General features: G+C 45.3%; 1 protein-coding gene across 1 annotated transcript in view; it reads left to right on the top strand.

The window, feature by feature from the left end:
* Positions 1-15,694, top strand: part of SHC2 (SHC adaptor protein 2) — a 51,996-nt gene that overhangs the window by 12,964 nt on the left and 23,338 nt on the right. Inside the window, exons 3-5 of the mRNA XM_081321319.1 lie at positions 319-379; positions 2,208-2,327; positions 5,547-5,600. Of these exons, the coding sequence (XP_081177445.1) occupies positions 319-379; positions 2,208-2,327; positions 5,547-5,600 (235 nt within the window). The remainder of the gene's footprint in view (positions 1-318; positions 380-2,207; positions 2,328-5,546; positions 5,601-15,694) is intronic.

Here is a 15,694-nt window from a genome sequence, read left to right as displayed (position 1 = left end):
CCCAGCATCTTTGCCTGAGAAAAGATCGGGAAGCAGATGGATGCTACTGGCATCCTGACATTGCTATGCAACATAACCTGGTTAATTAGATGGGTGAAACTATTAAGAGGTATATTTGTAGCAAATCCGTAGGGTGGTTAGCTTTCAGATAATTGGGATAATGTTTTTGGGCTTCAGTGTGAACTTTTGGAGAAATGTTATTATCTGAGTCATTTGCAAAATAGGTCTAGAGGACCAAAACTAGCTAAGTCAAGTTCTGACTAAGATTTCTTCTTCTTCTGTAATTAATATCCATTCCTGAAATTATCTTTGCTGCAGGGAAGCCATCAATCGACTGTACGAGACAGTCCCAGGAGTCAGAGGGAACTGGAAGAAAAAGGTGAGTTTGTTTGGATCACTCCAGCCCCCCCCCCCAGTACACATGAGTAAAGAGTAAAGGAATCTCTGCGGATTTTACTCCGATGTTGTTGTTGTTAGTTGCGAAGTCGTGACCGACCCATCGCGACCCCATGGACAACGTTCCTCCAGGCCTTCCTGTCCTCTACCATCTTCTGGAGTCCATTTAAGCTCACGGCTCCTGCTTCAGTGACTCCATCCAGCCACCTCATTCTCTTTCGTCCCCTTCTTCTATTGCCCTCCATCTTTCCCAGCGTTAGGCTCTTCTACAGCGAGTCCTTCCTTCTCATTAGGTGGCCAAAGGATTTGAGTGTCAGTCACTGCCAACTCTAGGGGCCATTGAGTCAGTGCTGTCCAAAGACATTTCCATGGTTACGTGGCCAGCACAGTGTCACGGAGCACCGTTACCTTCCCACCGGAATGGTACCTATTTATCTACTCGCATCTGCATGATTTTGAACTGCTGGGTTGGCAGGAGCTGGGGTGAGGACGGGAGCTCACCTCCATTGCGTGACGCTGGGGTCTCCAACCTGGGATGCCGGCTTTCCAGCCAACAAGCCTAGTGTTTTAACTGCTGAGCCACTGGCCCCGCTCTTCCCCCCTCCCCACGTACACACGAATACATTATTAAACAATTATTGCACTGGAAAGTTTATGCAACAGAATACTGGAAGCAGAAACCTCTGTGAGAGATGGAGAGCTGCTGTGACGTACTACAGTGAATTAGTAGGTCCCAAGAAGGAGGGAGTAGATTCCGGAAAGGGTGTGTGTGGGGGGGGTGTGCGCGCACGTTCGTGCGCGTGAAACAAGAGGCACCACAGCCCGGAGATGGATAGGAGTCAGAGGAAGAGAGTCAGGATAGCCACTCCCTAGAACAGTGATGGTGAACCTCTTTTAGAGACTGAGTGCCCAAACCACAACCCAAAACCCACTTATTTATCGCAAAGTGCCAGGGCCGCATAAGCATTGTGGTGCCCTCAGGTGGGGGGGCATGGGGGCGTGGCCCACTGGGTGGGCATGGCTGCTGTTGTCATGGCAGACTGGGTGGGCGTGGCTGGGGTGGGCACGGCCACCTCAATGTTGCTCATGGGGGGGATGCCTGTGGGGGCTGGGCAAGGTTGGGGGAGATCCAGGGGGGCTCTGGCGGGTGGGGCGGTGGGCAGGAGGTCCAGCATAGATGACAGGAAGGCACGCAATCCTAGCTGGGACTGGGGGGCCATGGTGCCGATGGGGATCTGGCCTTTGGCTTGCTGGGTGTGGGCGTGCTCTACCACAAAGATGATCAGGGGACTGGAGGCTAAAACACATAAGGAGCGGTTGCTGGAATTGGGTATGTCTAGTTTAATGAAGAGAAGGACGAGGGGTGACAGGATAGCGGTATTCCACAATCTCAGGGGCTGCCCCAAAGAAGAGGGAGTCAAGCTATTCTCCAAAGAGCCTGAAGGCAGGACAAGAAGCAACGGATGGAAACTAAACAAAGAGAGAAGCAACCTAGAACTAAGGAGAAACTTCCTGACAGTTAGAACAACTAACCAGTGGAACAGCTTGCCTCCAGAAGTGGTTAATGCTCCAATATTGGAAGTTTTTAAGAAGAGACTGGACAGCCATTTGTCTGAAATGGTATAGGGTTTCCTGCCTGAACAGGGGGTTGGACTAGATGGCCTCCAAGATCCCTTTCAACATCATCATCATCATCATCAAGTGAATCACACGGTCATTAAGCAAATCCAGGTTATTGACTTTGCTTAGTTGATAAAGGGTTGAAGAGCTTTCTTTCATAGATCGGTTGATCTCTAATTCTGTCTTCCCAGGCACCAAACAAAAGTCTGTTTTCAATTCTGGGCAACAGCAATCTCCGCTTTGCCGGTATTAGCATAGCTGTCAACATTTCCATCGATGGGTTAAACCTGATGATCCCCACCACCCGACAGGTAAGACCGCCATCCTCCATTTGGGTTGTTCCATCTGCCATCTTGACTCCTCCCACAGGTATGTGTTGGAAGAAGGCAACTCTGAAAACCTCCACTTCAAAACACATTTTGCTGAGATTAGGAATCTGTAGGAGAGGACCAGGCTGGGCCCGAGGGAGGTCAAATGTGTCATTAAGTCTCGAGTCCCTGCACGTCCGCAAGAGATCTAAATGCAGCCTGCTCTGAATGCCTTTCTTATCTCCCTCTCATTTCCCTTGACTGTTAGTTGGTCAGGTTTTTGTAGAGAGTTTAAGCTTGCAATAAATCTTCATACTCCTTTGAACAGCCTGAATCTCCTGATTTCTCCTGGCGTTCAACAGAATCTACTGAAATATTTATTTATTTATTTTATTTTAATTCCATTTATATCCCGCCCTTCTCCGAAGACTCAGGGCGGCTTACAAGCTTAGCAGTAGCCTTCATTCTATGTATATGCCTGCTTATTAGGGCTTTCACACACACCCCAAGCGGCATTATTACAAAGTCAGCTTAATTGCCCCCAACAATCTGGGTCCTCATTTTACCTACCTTGGAAGGATGGAAGGCTGAGTCAACCTTGAGCCTGGTGGGATGCGAACCTGCACTAATGGCAGGCAGCTGGTGTTACTTAAGGAGGCATTAGCCCACTGCTCCACCAAGGCTCTCTATATAAAATATATAAATATAAAACACAGGCTGTATCTTTATTTATTTATTCATTTATTTATTAATTCGGTTTATATACCGCCCTATTCCCGAAGGACTCAGGGCAGTTTACAGGGCAGAATTTAAAAACAATACAATATAAAATTAAAATAAAATAAAATTAAGTATAGCCCCAAAAAGTCAAAATCACAATTTAAAATCATTAAAACCCCTCAGTCCAGGCCAGATAGCTCAAAGAGCCAGGTTTTTAGGTCCCGGCGAAACGAACGAAGGTCGGGGGCAGTCCGAAGTTCTGTTGGCAGTTGATTCCATAGGGCAGGCATGCCCACAGAGAACGCCCTCCCCCTGGGGATCGCCCGCCGGCAATCCTTGACCGGCGGGACCCTGAGGAGGCCCTCCCTTGTGGGAGTGCACAGGACGATGGGAAATTGACGCTGGCAGCAGGTGCTCCCTCAGATAATCCGGGCCCATGCCATTTAGGGCTTTATAGGTCATCACCAAGTCATCCAGGTCATGGTTATCCCAAAGGTGCTTTTTCAAGAGGCAGCTGGACTTTTTCATTTTTCTTTGACGGTGTTTCGCTTCTCATCCAAGAAGCTTCTTCAGCTCTGACTGGATGGTGGGGAATGGAGGGATTTATATTTCCTGCAGACAGCTGGTCATTTGCATTCTTTCAGAGCAGGGGTAGGCAACCTTGGCTCTTTTATGACTCATGGACTTCAACTCCCAGAATTCCTGAGCCAGCACAGCTGGCTCAGGAATTCTGGGAGTTGAAGTCCATGAGTCATAAAAGAGCCAAGGTTGCCTACCCCTGTTTTAGAGAGTTATTGAGGCCACTTGGAGGTTTGTCTGTGTCCTCAGGGTCAGGGCTTTTCAACCATTTCACCCATTGTACCACTTTTAGGATATGGCAACATCCGAGTACCACCAGTCGACTAGCAAGGTGTCCAAAACTTGATGACCAAAAAAAAAAAAGGAAAAAAGTGATGAGGTCCAGGTAGTCCTCGACTTCCAACAGTTTGCTTAATGACTGTTCAAAGTTACAATGGCCCTGAAAAAAGTACCCCCTAAGCCACAGCCGAGCAAGACACCTGCCTGCCAGCCCAGCGGCGCTCTTCTTCCTGTCCGAGGTTTTCATTGTTGTGAGCATTTCTGTTGAGGATTGGCAGCAGGGGTGGGGATGGGGGTGTGTTTGGTTTTTATTCCCCCCGTCTGCTGGGTGGTTGCAGCAGGTTTTGGTCACTTCACATGACCCTGGGACAGTGTGACCGTCATAAATATGAATCAGTTGCCAAGCATCTGAATGTAAATCACAAGACCCTGGAGATGCTGCAACATTCCAGCTGAACGGCGCTTCTTCTGGGCTCAGCAGAAGTGCCAGGATCAGTGCTGAGCTCCAGCTGGAGCCTGGCGCTGATCCTGGCGCTTCCGCTGAGCCCTGACAGCCCTGCAGCTCCAGCCGTCTCTCACTCAAGCTTGTGTGGTGCTGCCACCGGTTCAGCTCATTCCCCTCCCCTGCTACCACTTTTCTAGGATGGTCGCGTACCACCTGCCAGGTGCCAATGTACCACAGGTGGTACCTGTACCACTGGTTGGAAAGCCCCGCTCAGGGTCACCCGAGTAGTGCAAATGTGTGTGGAGCCTTTTTGGCTGCGGGATGTTTTGTGGAAATCCGTTCATACTCCAGTCAGAGCTGAAGAAGCTTCTTGGATGAGAAGCAAAACGTCTTCGAAGACAAAAAAAACCAAGGATGTCCAGTTGCCTCCTGGAAAAACACCTTTGGGATAAAACACAGGCATATGTTGCCAATTTAGAGTGTGATTTTTGGATTGACCATATGAAGGATGCCAGTCAATTAGGGATCCTTTCTTGAATGGGTAAGATCAGAAAGCACTGCCTTGCTGTGAATTCAACTTACAGGCAGTCCTCGACTTACGACCATTCGTTTAGCAACTGTTTGAAGTTGACTTGCAGTTGATCCTTGCGCTTTACAACTGTTGCAGGATCCCCATGGTTACATGATTGTGATCTGAGTGTTTGGCAACCAGCTCACATTTTTGACAATTGCGGTGTCCCGGGGTCCCATAGTCGCCCTTTGTGACCTTCCTAGCTGGCTTCCAACATTGGGGAAATTTGTAAGGAAGGACGCAAGTTGCGGACATACGATCCCTCGCTTAATGACCGGGAAAAAAAAAGATAAATGCAGTCATGTAGTACTTCACTTAATAGCTGCATTGCTTAATGGTGGATTTTCTGGTTTCAACTGTGGCCATAAATCAAGGACTACCTGTAGACCAAATACCTGGTGTTTTTCAACTGGCGACATGAGTGATCCCAGCCAATTAGGGATTGGGGAATTCTGGGTTGAAGTCCACAAGTCTTAAAGTCACCAAGTCTGGAGACCCCTGTTGTTGAACAATATGGTTCTGCCATTTGCTGAGCAACGCCCAAGCCTCTTTACTGGCCTTTTCCCTTCTTCTTCATAAAGCAGATCACACTTTCTTTTCCATCTCTGTCTGTCTGTTTCCACCGTAGATCATCGCGAATCACCACATGCAATCCATCTCCTTCGCTTCGGGGGGTGACACGGTAAGGGGAACATTGAACTTACATGTCCTGTGCATGGGAAGGAGCGTGGTTGCTTAGATTCACAGGAAAGAAATGCAGACTTGTTATTCTTGTGTTATTACGGTTGGTTGCACAGTCAGCCAGATGTTCAGGCTGGATTTGGCATTTTTGTCCACCTATTGAGTCCTCCCCAAGGACCTGGGATTGGCAGATGTTGTTGTTTAATAATATTAAAGGTATTGCAGCAGGATGTCAGCTGTCCCAAGCAAAGCTGCCTTTTGCAATTGACTGATAGGGATTTTGTCAATGCCGATGGTGCTCCAGATGTTTTGGGACTGCCCCCAAGGCACCTATCACTGTTGGTGCTGTCTTTTTGCACAGCTGTTCTACTTCTTTTTTTTTTCCAGGTCTTTGTATTTTGTGATTTTCTCCAGTTCTTTCTCTTTTACAGGTAGTCCTCAGCTTACAACAGTTCATTTAGCGACCGTTCGAAGTGACAATAGCGTTGAAAAAAATGACTGATGACCGTTTCATTACTTACTTACATTTGCAGCATCCCCATGCTCATGAGTTCAAAATTCAGACGCTTGGCAACTGACTCATATTTATGACGGTTGCAATATCCTGGGGTCACGTGAACCCCTTTTGTTACCTTCTGACAAGCAAAGTCTAAACAACCGTGGCCAGAAAGGTGGTAAAATGGGGCAAAATTCACTTAACATCTGTCTCGCTTAGTAACAGAAAATTGGGGCTCAGTTGAGGTCGTAAATCGAGGACTACCTGTATTCTGCCTTCTCCAAGTATGGCAATGTCCATTATCCAGGCTTTTAAAAAATCTTTCTTATCAACAGGGGTTAAGTTTGGATTGTTATGTGGCAGAATTATTATTATTGCTCTATTTTACTTTTCCTAGAGCATTACAACATATATACAGTATATGGAATTAAAAGGCAATAATCTTTAATTTCTACTGGTTGTGAAAATTTTGAATTTCCACAACTAGAAATCCATACAACAATATAACATATCTAAAGGGGGGACAGATGGATATAGAAATTGCTCAGGGGTGGGGAACCTTGGCTCTTTGATGACTCGTGGACTTCAACTCCCAGAATTCCTGAGCCGGCATGGCTCAGCATGGGAACCTCTCCCTTTCTCCTCAGCATGGCTGGCTCAGGAATTCTGGGAGTTGAAGTCCACCAGTCATAAAAGAGCCAAGGTTGTCTACCGCTGGTATAGGTCCTCCTGCTTGAGCCAGGGGCTGTTGTGATTCCTCGCCAGCCTGTGTATCCGGCAGCTGAGTCTGAGGAATCAGATGAGGAGGAGGAGGAGGGGCCTGGAGTGACATCAGAGTCAGAGGAAGGCTCTGAGGAGCTCCAAGACTTACAGTCTGATGAGGAGCTTGGCCCCTCTACTCGCACTCAAGCTGAGACACAGCTTTGCTGGGAGCCTGAGTTGGACAGTGATGAAGCACAGCTGGGAAATATCCAGGACGCACAAAAGTACCAGCAAGAGAAGCGAGTAGGACAGAGGAATGCAATGGGGCGGCTCCAAAGGCAAAGGAGAAGGCATTAGTGAGCCACGCCTTGGCTGAATAATAAAAGGGAAGGTGTAGGAGGTGCTGAAATAGTTAAACACAGTTCAACTATCTGGCAGTTCAAAAAAGTCAAGATGGCGGTCGCAGCCAGATAATCAAAACTCTGCTCCATTTTTTATGGCCATAGAAATGTAAGAATCCAAGAACAGCCATGTTGGATCAGGCTGGTAGCCATATTAATCTAGCAGTTTGCTCTTCTAGCAGCCATGTAACTTTATTTACATGTATTGCAACACCACTGCTGGTAATCCTTGACTTACAAACATTCAACTGCAGTGGTTCACTTAGCTACTGTGGCAAGAAAGTTGGCAAAACGGGGCAAAACTCACTTTACAATTGTCTCGCTTAGCAACAGAAATTTGGGGTTCAACTTGGGGTTCTAAGTTGAGGCCTACCTGTACTGACTACCTTTTTCAGGAGGCAACTGGACTTTCTTGTTTTCCTTTTTTTTATTTAAAAAGTTTTACAATACATTTTAACAAAACACAACCCTTCCCACTCCCCAACCCTCCCCAGCCCCTCCCCCCTCCCCGACTTCCCAGAGCTAAGTACAGAGTATAAAAATACAAACAATCATAATCTACCTTATGCAAACAATCATAAACTATTAAAACTATCGCACTTTAACTCATCTAAATTAACTCCAAACAGTATAAATATCACATCAATAATTATTCAAATGCTGGATAATACTTTTTAGTCCCATATTTACTCCACAGTATCTCTCTGTTGCAAATAGTCTTTTACGTTTCACTTCTCATCCAAGAAGCTTCTTCAGATCTGACTGGATGGTGGGGAATGGAAGGATTTATACTCCTTGCAGACAGCTGGTCACTTGCCTTCTTTTAAAGAGTCGTTGAGGCCACCTGGAGATTTATCTGTGTCTCTCAGAGCTGAAGAAGCTTCTTCGAGGAGAAGCGAAACATCTGCAAAGAAAAACAAGAAAGTCCAGTTGCCTCCTGAAAAAAAAAAGGCACCTTTGGGATAACTCTTGAAGATCCACAAGCCTTGGTAGATTCGCCTTACCTGAATTTCTCCGGGTGTCTTAAAAGCCATCCCTCAATTGGTGGTCATTCCTGGCCTTAGGGCCATGATTTCTGCAGGGAAATGAGGCATTCTTTAAATCTTGTTATCCTGTATTCTTATTTTTATTGCCCTGTGCACCGCCCTGAGTCCTTCGGGAGAAGGGTGGTATATAAATCAAATAAATAAATAAATTCTGTGTAGAAGTGGTGCCTGCATGGAAGTTATTGCCCATGCATTATTGAGCTACGTTCCTCCTTCAGGTCAGCTATCTCAGAATCTAACAAAGCTGACATTTTCAAAGCAGCAGATAAGGTAACCTTGGCAAGCAGGTGTTTGTTTTTCCCCCAAACTCCACTGCTGGAAGAAAAGATGCTTAAAATAATGTCTCAAAGGCAACAATGAAGGCAAGGGGAAAGGAAAGGGAAAGGGAATAAATGGATAAAAAAAGGAAGGGAAGGGAATAATTATTATTATTATTATTATTATTATTAATAATAATAATAATAATAATAATAATAATAATAATAATAATAATAATAATAATAATAATAATAATAATAATAATAATAATAATAATAATAATTTTATTTGTATACCGCCCTTCTCCCGAAGGACTCAGGGCGGTGAACAGGGCAATGCATGTTAAAAGACAAAATACAAAAATTATTAGTTAATTTAATTAGTTAAGAAAGGGAAGGACAAAGAAAGGAAAGGAAGGAAGTGGGTGAAAAAGGGGAGGAGATGGGAGAGGAGAGGAGAGGAAAAGAGAGGAGAGGAAAGGAAGTAAATAAATGAAAAAGAAGGGGAGGAGAGGAGAAGAGAGGAATGGAAAGGAAGTAAATGGATGAAAAAGAAGGGAAGGGAAGGAGGAGAGGGGAGGAAAGGAAAGGAAGTAAATGAATGAAAAAGAAGGAGAGGGGAGGAGAGGAAAGGGAAGGGAAAGAAAGGAAAGGGAAAAAGTAAATGGATGAAAAGGGGAAGGGAAGACTCAATCACTTGGATCCTAATCCTCATAGTATAGAGAAGGGGTAGGCAACCTTGGCTCTTTTATGACTCATGGACTTCAACTCCCAGAATTCCTGAGTCAGCTGACTCAGGAATTCTGGGAGTTATTATTATTATTATTAATTTATTATTATTAATTTAATTTTTATACCGCCCTTCTCCCGAAGGACTCAGGGCGGTGTACAGGGCAATACAATAAAATACAATATATAAAATTAAAAGAACTATTAAATACAACAGCCCAATTCAATAAATACAAAGCGTTAAAATACCCCTAAACCCATCAGACCAGGCCGTCTTGTTCAAATAAATATGTTTTTAGCTCACGTCGGAAGGAGCAAAGGTCGGGAGCCGTCCGGAGCTCCACCGGTAGACGGTTCCAAAGGTCTGGCGCGCCCACAGAGAATGCCCTCCCCCTGGGGGCCGCCAGTCGACACTCTTTGACCGACGGCACCCTAAGGAGGCCCTCTCTGTGGGAGCGCACTGGGCGGAGGGAAGTTGATGCCGGCAGCAGGTGCTCCCATAAGTAACCCGGACCCATGCCATTTAGGGCAGGGGTGTCAAACTCAATTTCACTGAGGGCCGCATCAGCATTGCAGTTGCCCTCGGGGGGCCGGGTGGGTATGGCCAGGGTGGGCGTGGCCTACTGGGTGGGCATGGCTAGAGTGCATATGGCCTACTGGGTGGGCGTGGCCAGCTCTACATCCTTGGCATCAAGGGTGCCTATGGGGGCCTGGGCAGGAGTGGGACAGATCTGAGGGTCTCTGGCAGAAGGAGGGTCTCTGGGCCAGGGCCAAGGCAGTGGAGGCCGTTCCCTCACTGTTTCCAGGATGGCTTCACGAGCCACATGAAACCACTTTGCGGGCCGGATCCGGCCCCAGGGCCTTGTGTTTGACATGTCTGATTTAGGGCTTTATAGGTCGTAACAGCACCTTGAATCTTACCCGGAGGACAACCGGAAGCCAATGCAGCTCACGGAGTAGAGGTGTTACATGGGAGTATCAGGAAGCCCCCACCACCACTCGCGCGGCTGCATTCTGCACCAGCTGGAGCCTCCGAGTAGTCCTCAAGGGCAGCCCCATGTAGAGAGCATTGCAGTAGTCCAAACGGGAGGTCACGAGTGCATGAGTGACTGTGCGCAAGGCATCCCGGTCTACATAGGGCCGCAACTGACGCACCAGGCGAACCAAGTTGAAGTCCATGAGTCATAAAAGAGCCAAGGTTGCCTACCCCTGGTATAGAGGCTCTTCATCTCTTCCGCTTATTTAACTAAGAAAATATTTTCAACAACAACATTTTCAACAACAACACAACACTTGCTTTCCAGCTAAACAGAGACACAATCCATAGAGTTTTTGAGAAACACCAGCCTTAGTCTAACATCAAAGATGGGCACTCTCTTAATTAACAACGATGATACTACAGATAACCCTATTAGTTGAATTATCGCTGAAAATTGCAATGGTGCTTTGACTTACAACTGGTCCTCACACTTAGGACCATTGCAGCACCCCAGTGGTCATGTGATTGTGATTTGGGTGCTTGGCAACTGGCATGTATTTGAGACAATTGCAGCATCCTGAGTGACCGGATGGCCATTTGTGACTTCCCAGCCAGCTATCGACAAGAAAAGTCAAATCAGGATTCGCTTGGTGATTGCATTATCATGGCAAAGAGTGGGATGTAACTCACTAAGCAACAAGTTCCAGTCCCAATTGTGGTTGTAATTCTGCTGCTGCAGAAAATGACAATAATGTCTTTCAAAATAATGGTGATACTGATATGGCATTTCTCGGTACAGGTGGTCCTTGACTTACGACCACAATGGAGTCCAAAATTTCTGTTGCTAAGGAGACGGTTGTTAAGTGAATGTTGCCCCATTTTACAGCCTTTCTTGCCATGGTTGTTAAGTGAAGCACTGCACTTGTGAAGTTAGTAACACGGTTGTGAAGTGAATCTGGCTTCCACCATTGGCTGTGCTTGTCAGAAGGTTGCAAAAGGGGATCACATGACCCCAGGGAGCACTGCAACCGTCGTAAATATGAGTGAGTTGCCAAGCGTCTGAATTTTGATCACGTGACCATGGGGAATCCTGCAATGGTTGTAGGTGTGAAAAACCGTCACATCCCTTTTTTCAGTGCTGAACCGTCACTAAATGGTAAGTTGAGGACTAGCTGCATGGTGTTTTACAAAGACATCTCTGCTAAAGGTTTCCCTTCGATGGGGATGAAATGCAGGTGAAGGCATGAAGGTAACACAGAAACACCTGCACGCGTACACACAGGCACAGACACAGACACACAGACACACACAGACACAAACACACACAGAGAAGGATCTGGACAGACTCGAACACTGGGCACTATCTAACAAAATGAAATTCAATGGTGAAAAAAGTAAGGTTCTACATTTAGGCAGGAAAAATAAAATGCACAGGTATAGTATAGGTGGTACCTTGCTCAATAGTAGTAACTGTGAGAGGGATCTGGGAGTCCTAGTAGACAATCACTTCAATATGAGCCAGCCGTGTGCTGCAGCTGCCAAAAAAGCCAACACAGTGCTAGGCTGCATTAACAGAGGGATAGAATCAAGATCAAGTGAAGTACTAATACCACTTTACAATGCTTTGGTAAGGCCACACCTGGAATACTGCATCCAGTTTTGGTCACCACAATGTAAAAAAGATGTCGAGACTCTAGAAAGGGTACAGAGAAGAGCAACAAAGACGATTAGGGGGCTGGAGGCTAAAACATATAGGGAACGGTTGCTGGAATTGGGTATGTGTAGTTTAACGAAGAGAAGGGTGAGGGGTGACATGATAGCAGTGTTCCAATATCTCAGGGGCTACCACAAAGAAGAGGGAGTCAAGCTATTCTCCAAAGCACCTGAAGGCAGGACAAGAAGCAACGGATGGAAACTAGTCAAGGAGAGAAGCAACCTAGAACTAAGGAGAAACTTCCTGACAGTTAAAACAATTAACCAGTGGAACAACCTGCCTCCAGAGGTGGTGAATGCTCCAACACTGGAGGTTTTTAAGAAGAGACTGGAGAGCCATTTGCCTGAAATGGTATAAGGTTTCCTGCCTGAGCAGGGGGTTGGACTAGATGACCTCCAAGGTCCCTTTCAACTTATGATTATGATTATGTGTGCAGAAGATAACAAAAGGTCCATTTCCAAGCCAAAAAAAAAGCTTGCCGCTTGCTCAGGTGCCAAAATCTCAAAGTGTTTGTCTGGGCTGTGTAAATGTCACAGAAAAATCGAGCGAGGGATTCTGCCTTGCAGGAAACGAACAAAGGCAATTTACCAACTAATGAGCTGGATTTTTTTCCCCAGCCTCTCTGCCTGAGGAAAAGCTAGGAAGCAGCTCCTGTGCCCTGCTAAATGCTACTCAAATTCACAGGCCCTGGTTCGCCCAGATGAGATTAAAAGTCCAGCGGCTGCATTCTCACAACCATTAATCTCGGTTAGGTTATTTTTGTGAGGCAACATATAGGGTGAAATCTAGCTTGCCCAGTCAGAAGAACTGAAGAACAGAGTTGGAAGGGACCTTGGAGGTCTTCTAGTCCAACCCCTTGCTGAAGTAAAAAAAAACCTATAACATTTCAGTTTACGGATCTGTGGACTGGAAGAACTCAGAGCACGGCCAATTTGGTAAGTGCGTGTCATGAATGCAACCTGTAAAACACTGGTAATTAGGGCACGATTAGGTTCTCTGCTTCCCTTTACAAAATTCTAACCGCTGGAGCACAGTTTTGAAATAAGCCAGAGAGTAACCAAGAGCTTTTGTGGATCTATGACAGCGTGTCAGATGAGGAAGCTGTTGTGGGATTCTGCTGCTGCGGTCCAAGAAGATGTGGGACTGAGCAAGGAAGTCAAATCTGAGAGGCCACAGGCCTGAATTGTACCAAGTATGAAAGAGCTGAGGTCGAGTTAAAAAGATTTAGACTAAGGTTTCTCAACCTTAGCCACTTTAAGCCGTGTGGACCTCAGCTCCCAGAATTCCTTAGCCAGCATGGCTGGCTGGGGAATTCTGGGAGTTGAAGTCAGTATGTCTTAAAGTGGCCTACTTTGAAAAACGCTGGTTTAGAATCCTCAAATTCAGAGCAGTTCTTGGCAGCTTTAGAGACGTTTTCTCTCATCTAAGATTTCCTGGTGGTCTCTTTTCTAGTACTAATCAGGACCAACCCTCCATAGCTTGCAACCTCAGACAAGAACTCCCAGCCAGAAAACTCATACTGGCTAGGAGTTCTTGTCTGAGGTTGTAAGATATGAAGGGTTGGCCCTGATTAGTATTGGACAAGAGACCACCAGGCAATCTTAGACGAGAGAAAACAGTGGTAAACCACTTCTGTAAAGCTGTTAAGAACTGCTCTGGATCTGAGGATTCTAAAGCAGTGCTTTTCAAAGTAGACCACTTTCAGATACCGGTATATGGATTTTAACTCCCAGAATGCATTGTAACAATCCAGCTAGCTGGAAATTCCAATTTGCAGCTAGCCAGACAGTTACAATGCATTCTGGAAGTTGAAGTCCAGTTATCTGGAGAGCACTCAGATTGCTGAAATCTGAGCTCAGGAGTCTTTAGCACATCCAGGTTGAAATATCTGCAAATATGGGCAGAGATTAAAGCAGAAAAAAAGGATTGACACCCGGCAACATTTGGGTCGAGTGTTATTTTACACATAAAAATGATAGAGAAGATGCATTTACCATATTTTCTTGTGCACCTATTCATTGCCATCCTGTCGAGCTGCCTCATTACATTGCATTCATATTATCAATTCCTCTCTTTTTTCTAAAGTTTGTTTTCGGCACTCCCAAGCAGATTTCATTAGCTGTCATTGACTGTCATTTTATTTTCCCAGAATGTCAAGCTGTATTGATGTCAGAGCTTTCCAGGGTTTGTGTACAGAAATGTCCTTATAGGGTGGTGTTTCTTAATCCAGTTCACTTCCAGAGGTGTAAACTTCAAATCCCAGAATTCCACAGTCAGAGAAGCCATTTAAGAGAATTCTGGGAGTTGAGTCCATACGTTTTAAAGTGTCCAAGGTTGGGAAACCTTGATGTAGAGGGAAGGAGTCAAAAAATCAAGATGGCTTCTTGCAGACATGACAGAGGCCTTATGCCATTTTTACATGTACGGTATTGTGCATGCATGGCCCAAGCAAAAGCAGGTCTTGATTGCATTGTCATAGCCACCATTTTGATTTCTTTGAACCCTCCCTTGATTCCTCTGTTTGAATTCTGACATCTTCCCATAAATTTTTTTTAAATATGGTATTCCCTCCTCCCCATGTTATGGCCTGGACCAAGGTCAATATGGGATCAGTTCTTTTCATTCAAGGCAATAAAAATATCCTGTTCAACTCAAAGGCGACCTCATGGGAGGTCAAAGAAGTCAAAATGGCAGCTCAGCTCTGCTGGTGGGATTGAAGCCCCACCCCCTTTAAAAAGGGGTGGGGCTTCAATCATACAGGTATGGTTGAATCAATTCAAATCTTTATTATTGTCGTAGATCGGCATAGGAAGGGTAGAATAAAAACAGTAAAAGCTTTAAAAAAGCTTGTTAAGCTTTTAAAAAAGAGTAAAAACTTTAAAAGCTAGAAAGAATATAAAATGCACAAAACAACAACAACAAAAAGACAAATTGAAAAAGCCAGCTTTGGTCAGCCTTTTGACTTTTTTTTTTAACCCGGCTGCAGGCATCATTGGTTAAAACATAACCCCAAAAGTTAATTCGGTATTTTGGGGACTTTCTCACACAGTCCTGCCTACTGAGCTTCAAGAAACAAAAAACAATGAAGGAAGAAGAGACTCAGACATAGAGTGTAGTCAGAAGACATGGGTCTGTCAGGAAAAGTCTGAATAAAGGAGAGAATATAAAAAGATTTAAATAAAGGAGAAAAAGAAAGGTTTGGTGTGCCTGTCATGAGGGAACCCTAGCAGAGATGGGCCAAAAAACAACAACAATATGGTGGCAATCAGAGCAGCTATCTTGACTTTTTTGCCCCCAATTCTATGGACATCCCTCATTGTGAGGTGTATACATTGTCCTATTTGGATTGCAAACATTAAGGCACCCTGTAGATGGCACTAAAGAGTCACAGTTTTCTGTACTTGTATTGCTTTATTTCATGGAGTAGTGTTTCTCAACCTTGTGGGCTTGAAGGCCTGTGGACCTCAACTCCCAGAATTCCCCAGCCAGCATAGCTGGCTAGGGAATTCTGGGAGCTGAAGTCCCCAAGTCTTCAAGCTGCCAAGCTTGAGAAAGGATTGTCATGAAGGATTGAGGCACATTATTCCAGTCCATTTTTAACCAGCTCAATCAAAAATCTAGCAGATGCATTCCCACAACATGCTAAACAAGGTTAATAAGCCATAACCTTGGCTAATTTATTCTTTTATAGATTCCTTGAATGAAAAGGTTAGAAGGGTCCCTGGAGGTCATCTAGTCCAGCCCTTCACCCAGGGTAGGAACCCACCATTA

Source organism: Vipera berus (assembly GCF_964194415.1).
Source record: "Vipera berus genome assembly, chromosome: 1".
In the NCBI taxonomy this organism is placed as follows: Eukaryota; Metazoa; Chordata; class Lepidosauria; order Squamata; family Viperidae; genus Vipera; species Vipera berus.
Note: the sequence above shows the minus strand (reverse complement) of the source record. Positions and strands in the feature narration are given on the sequence as shown.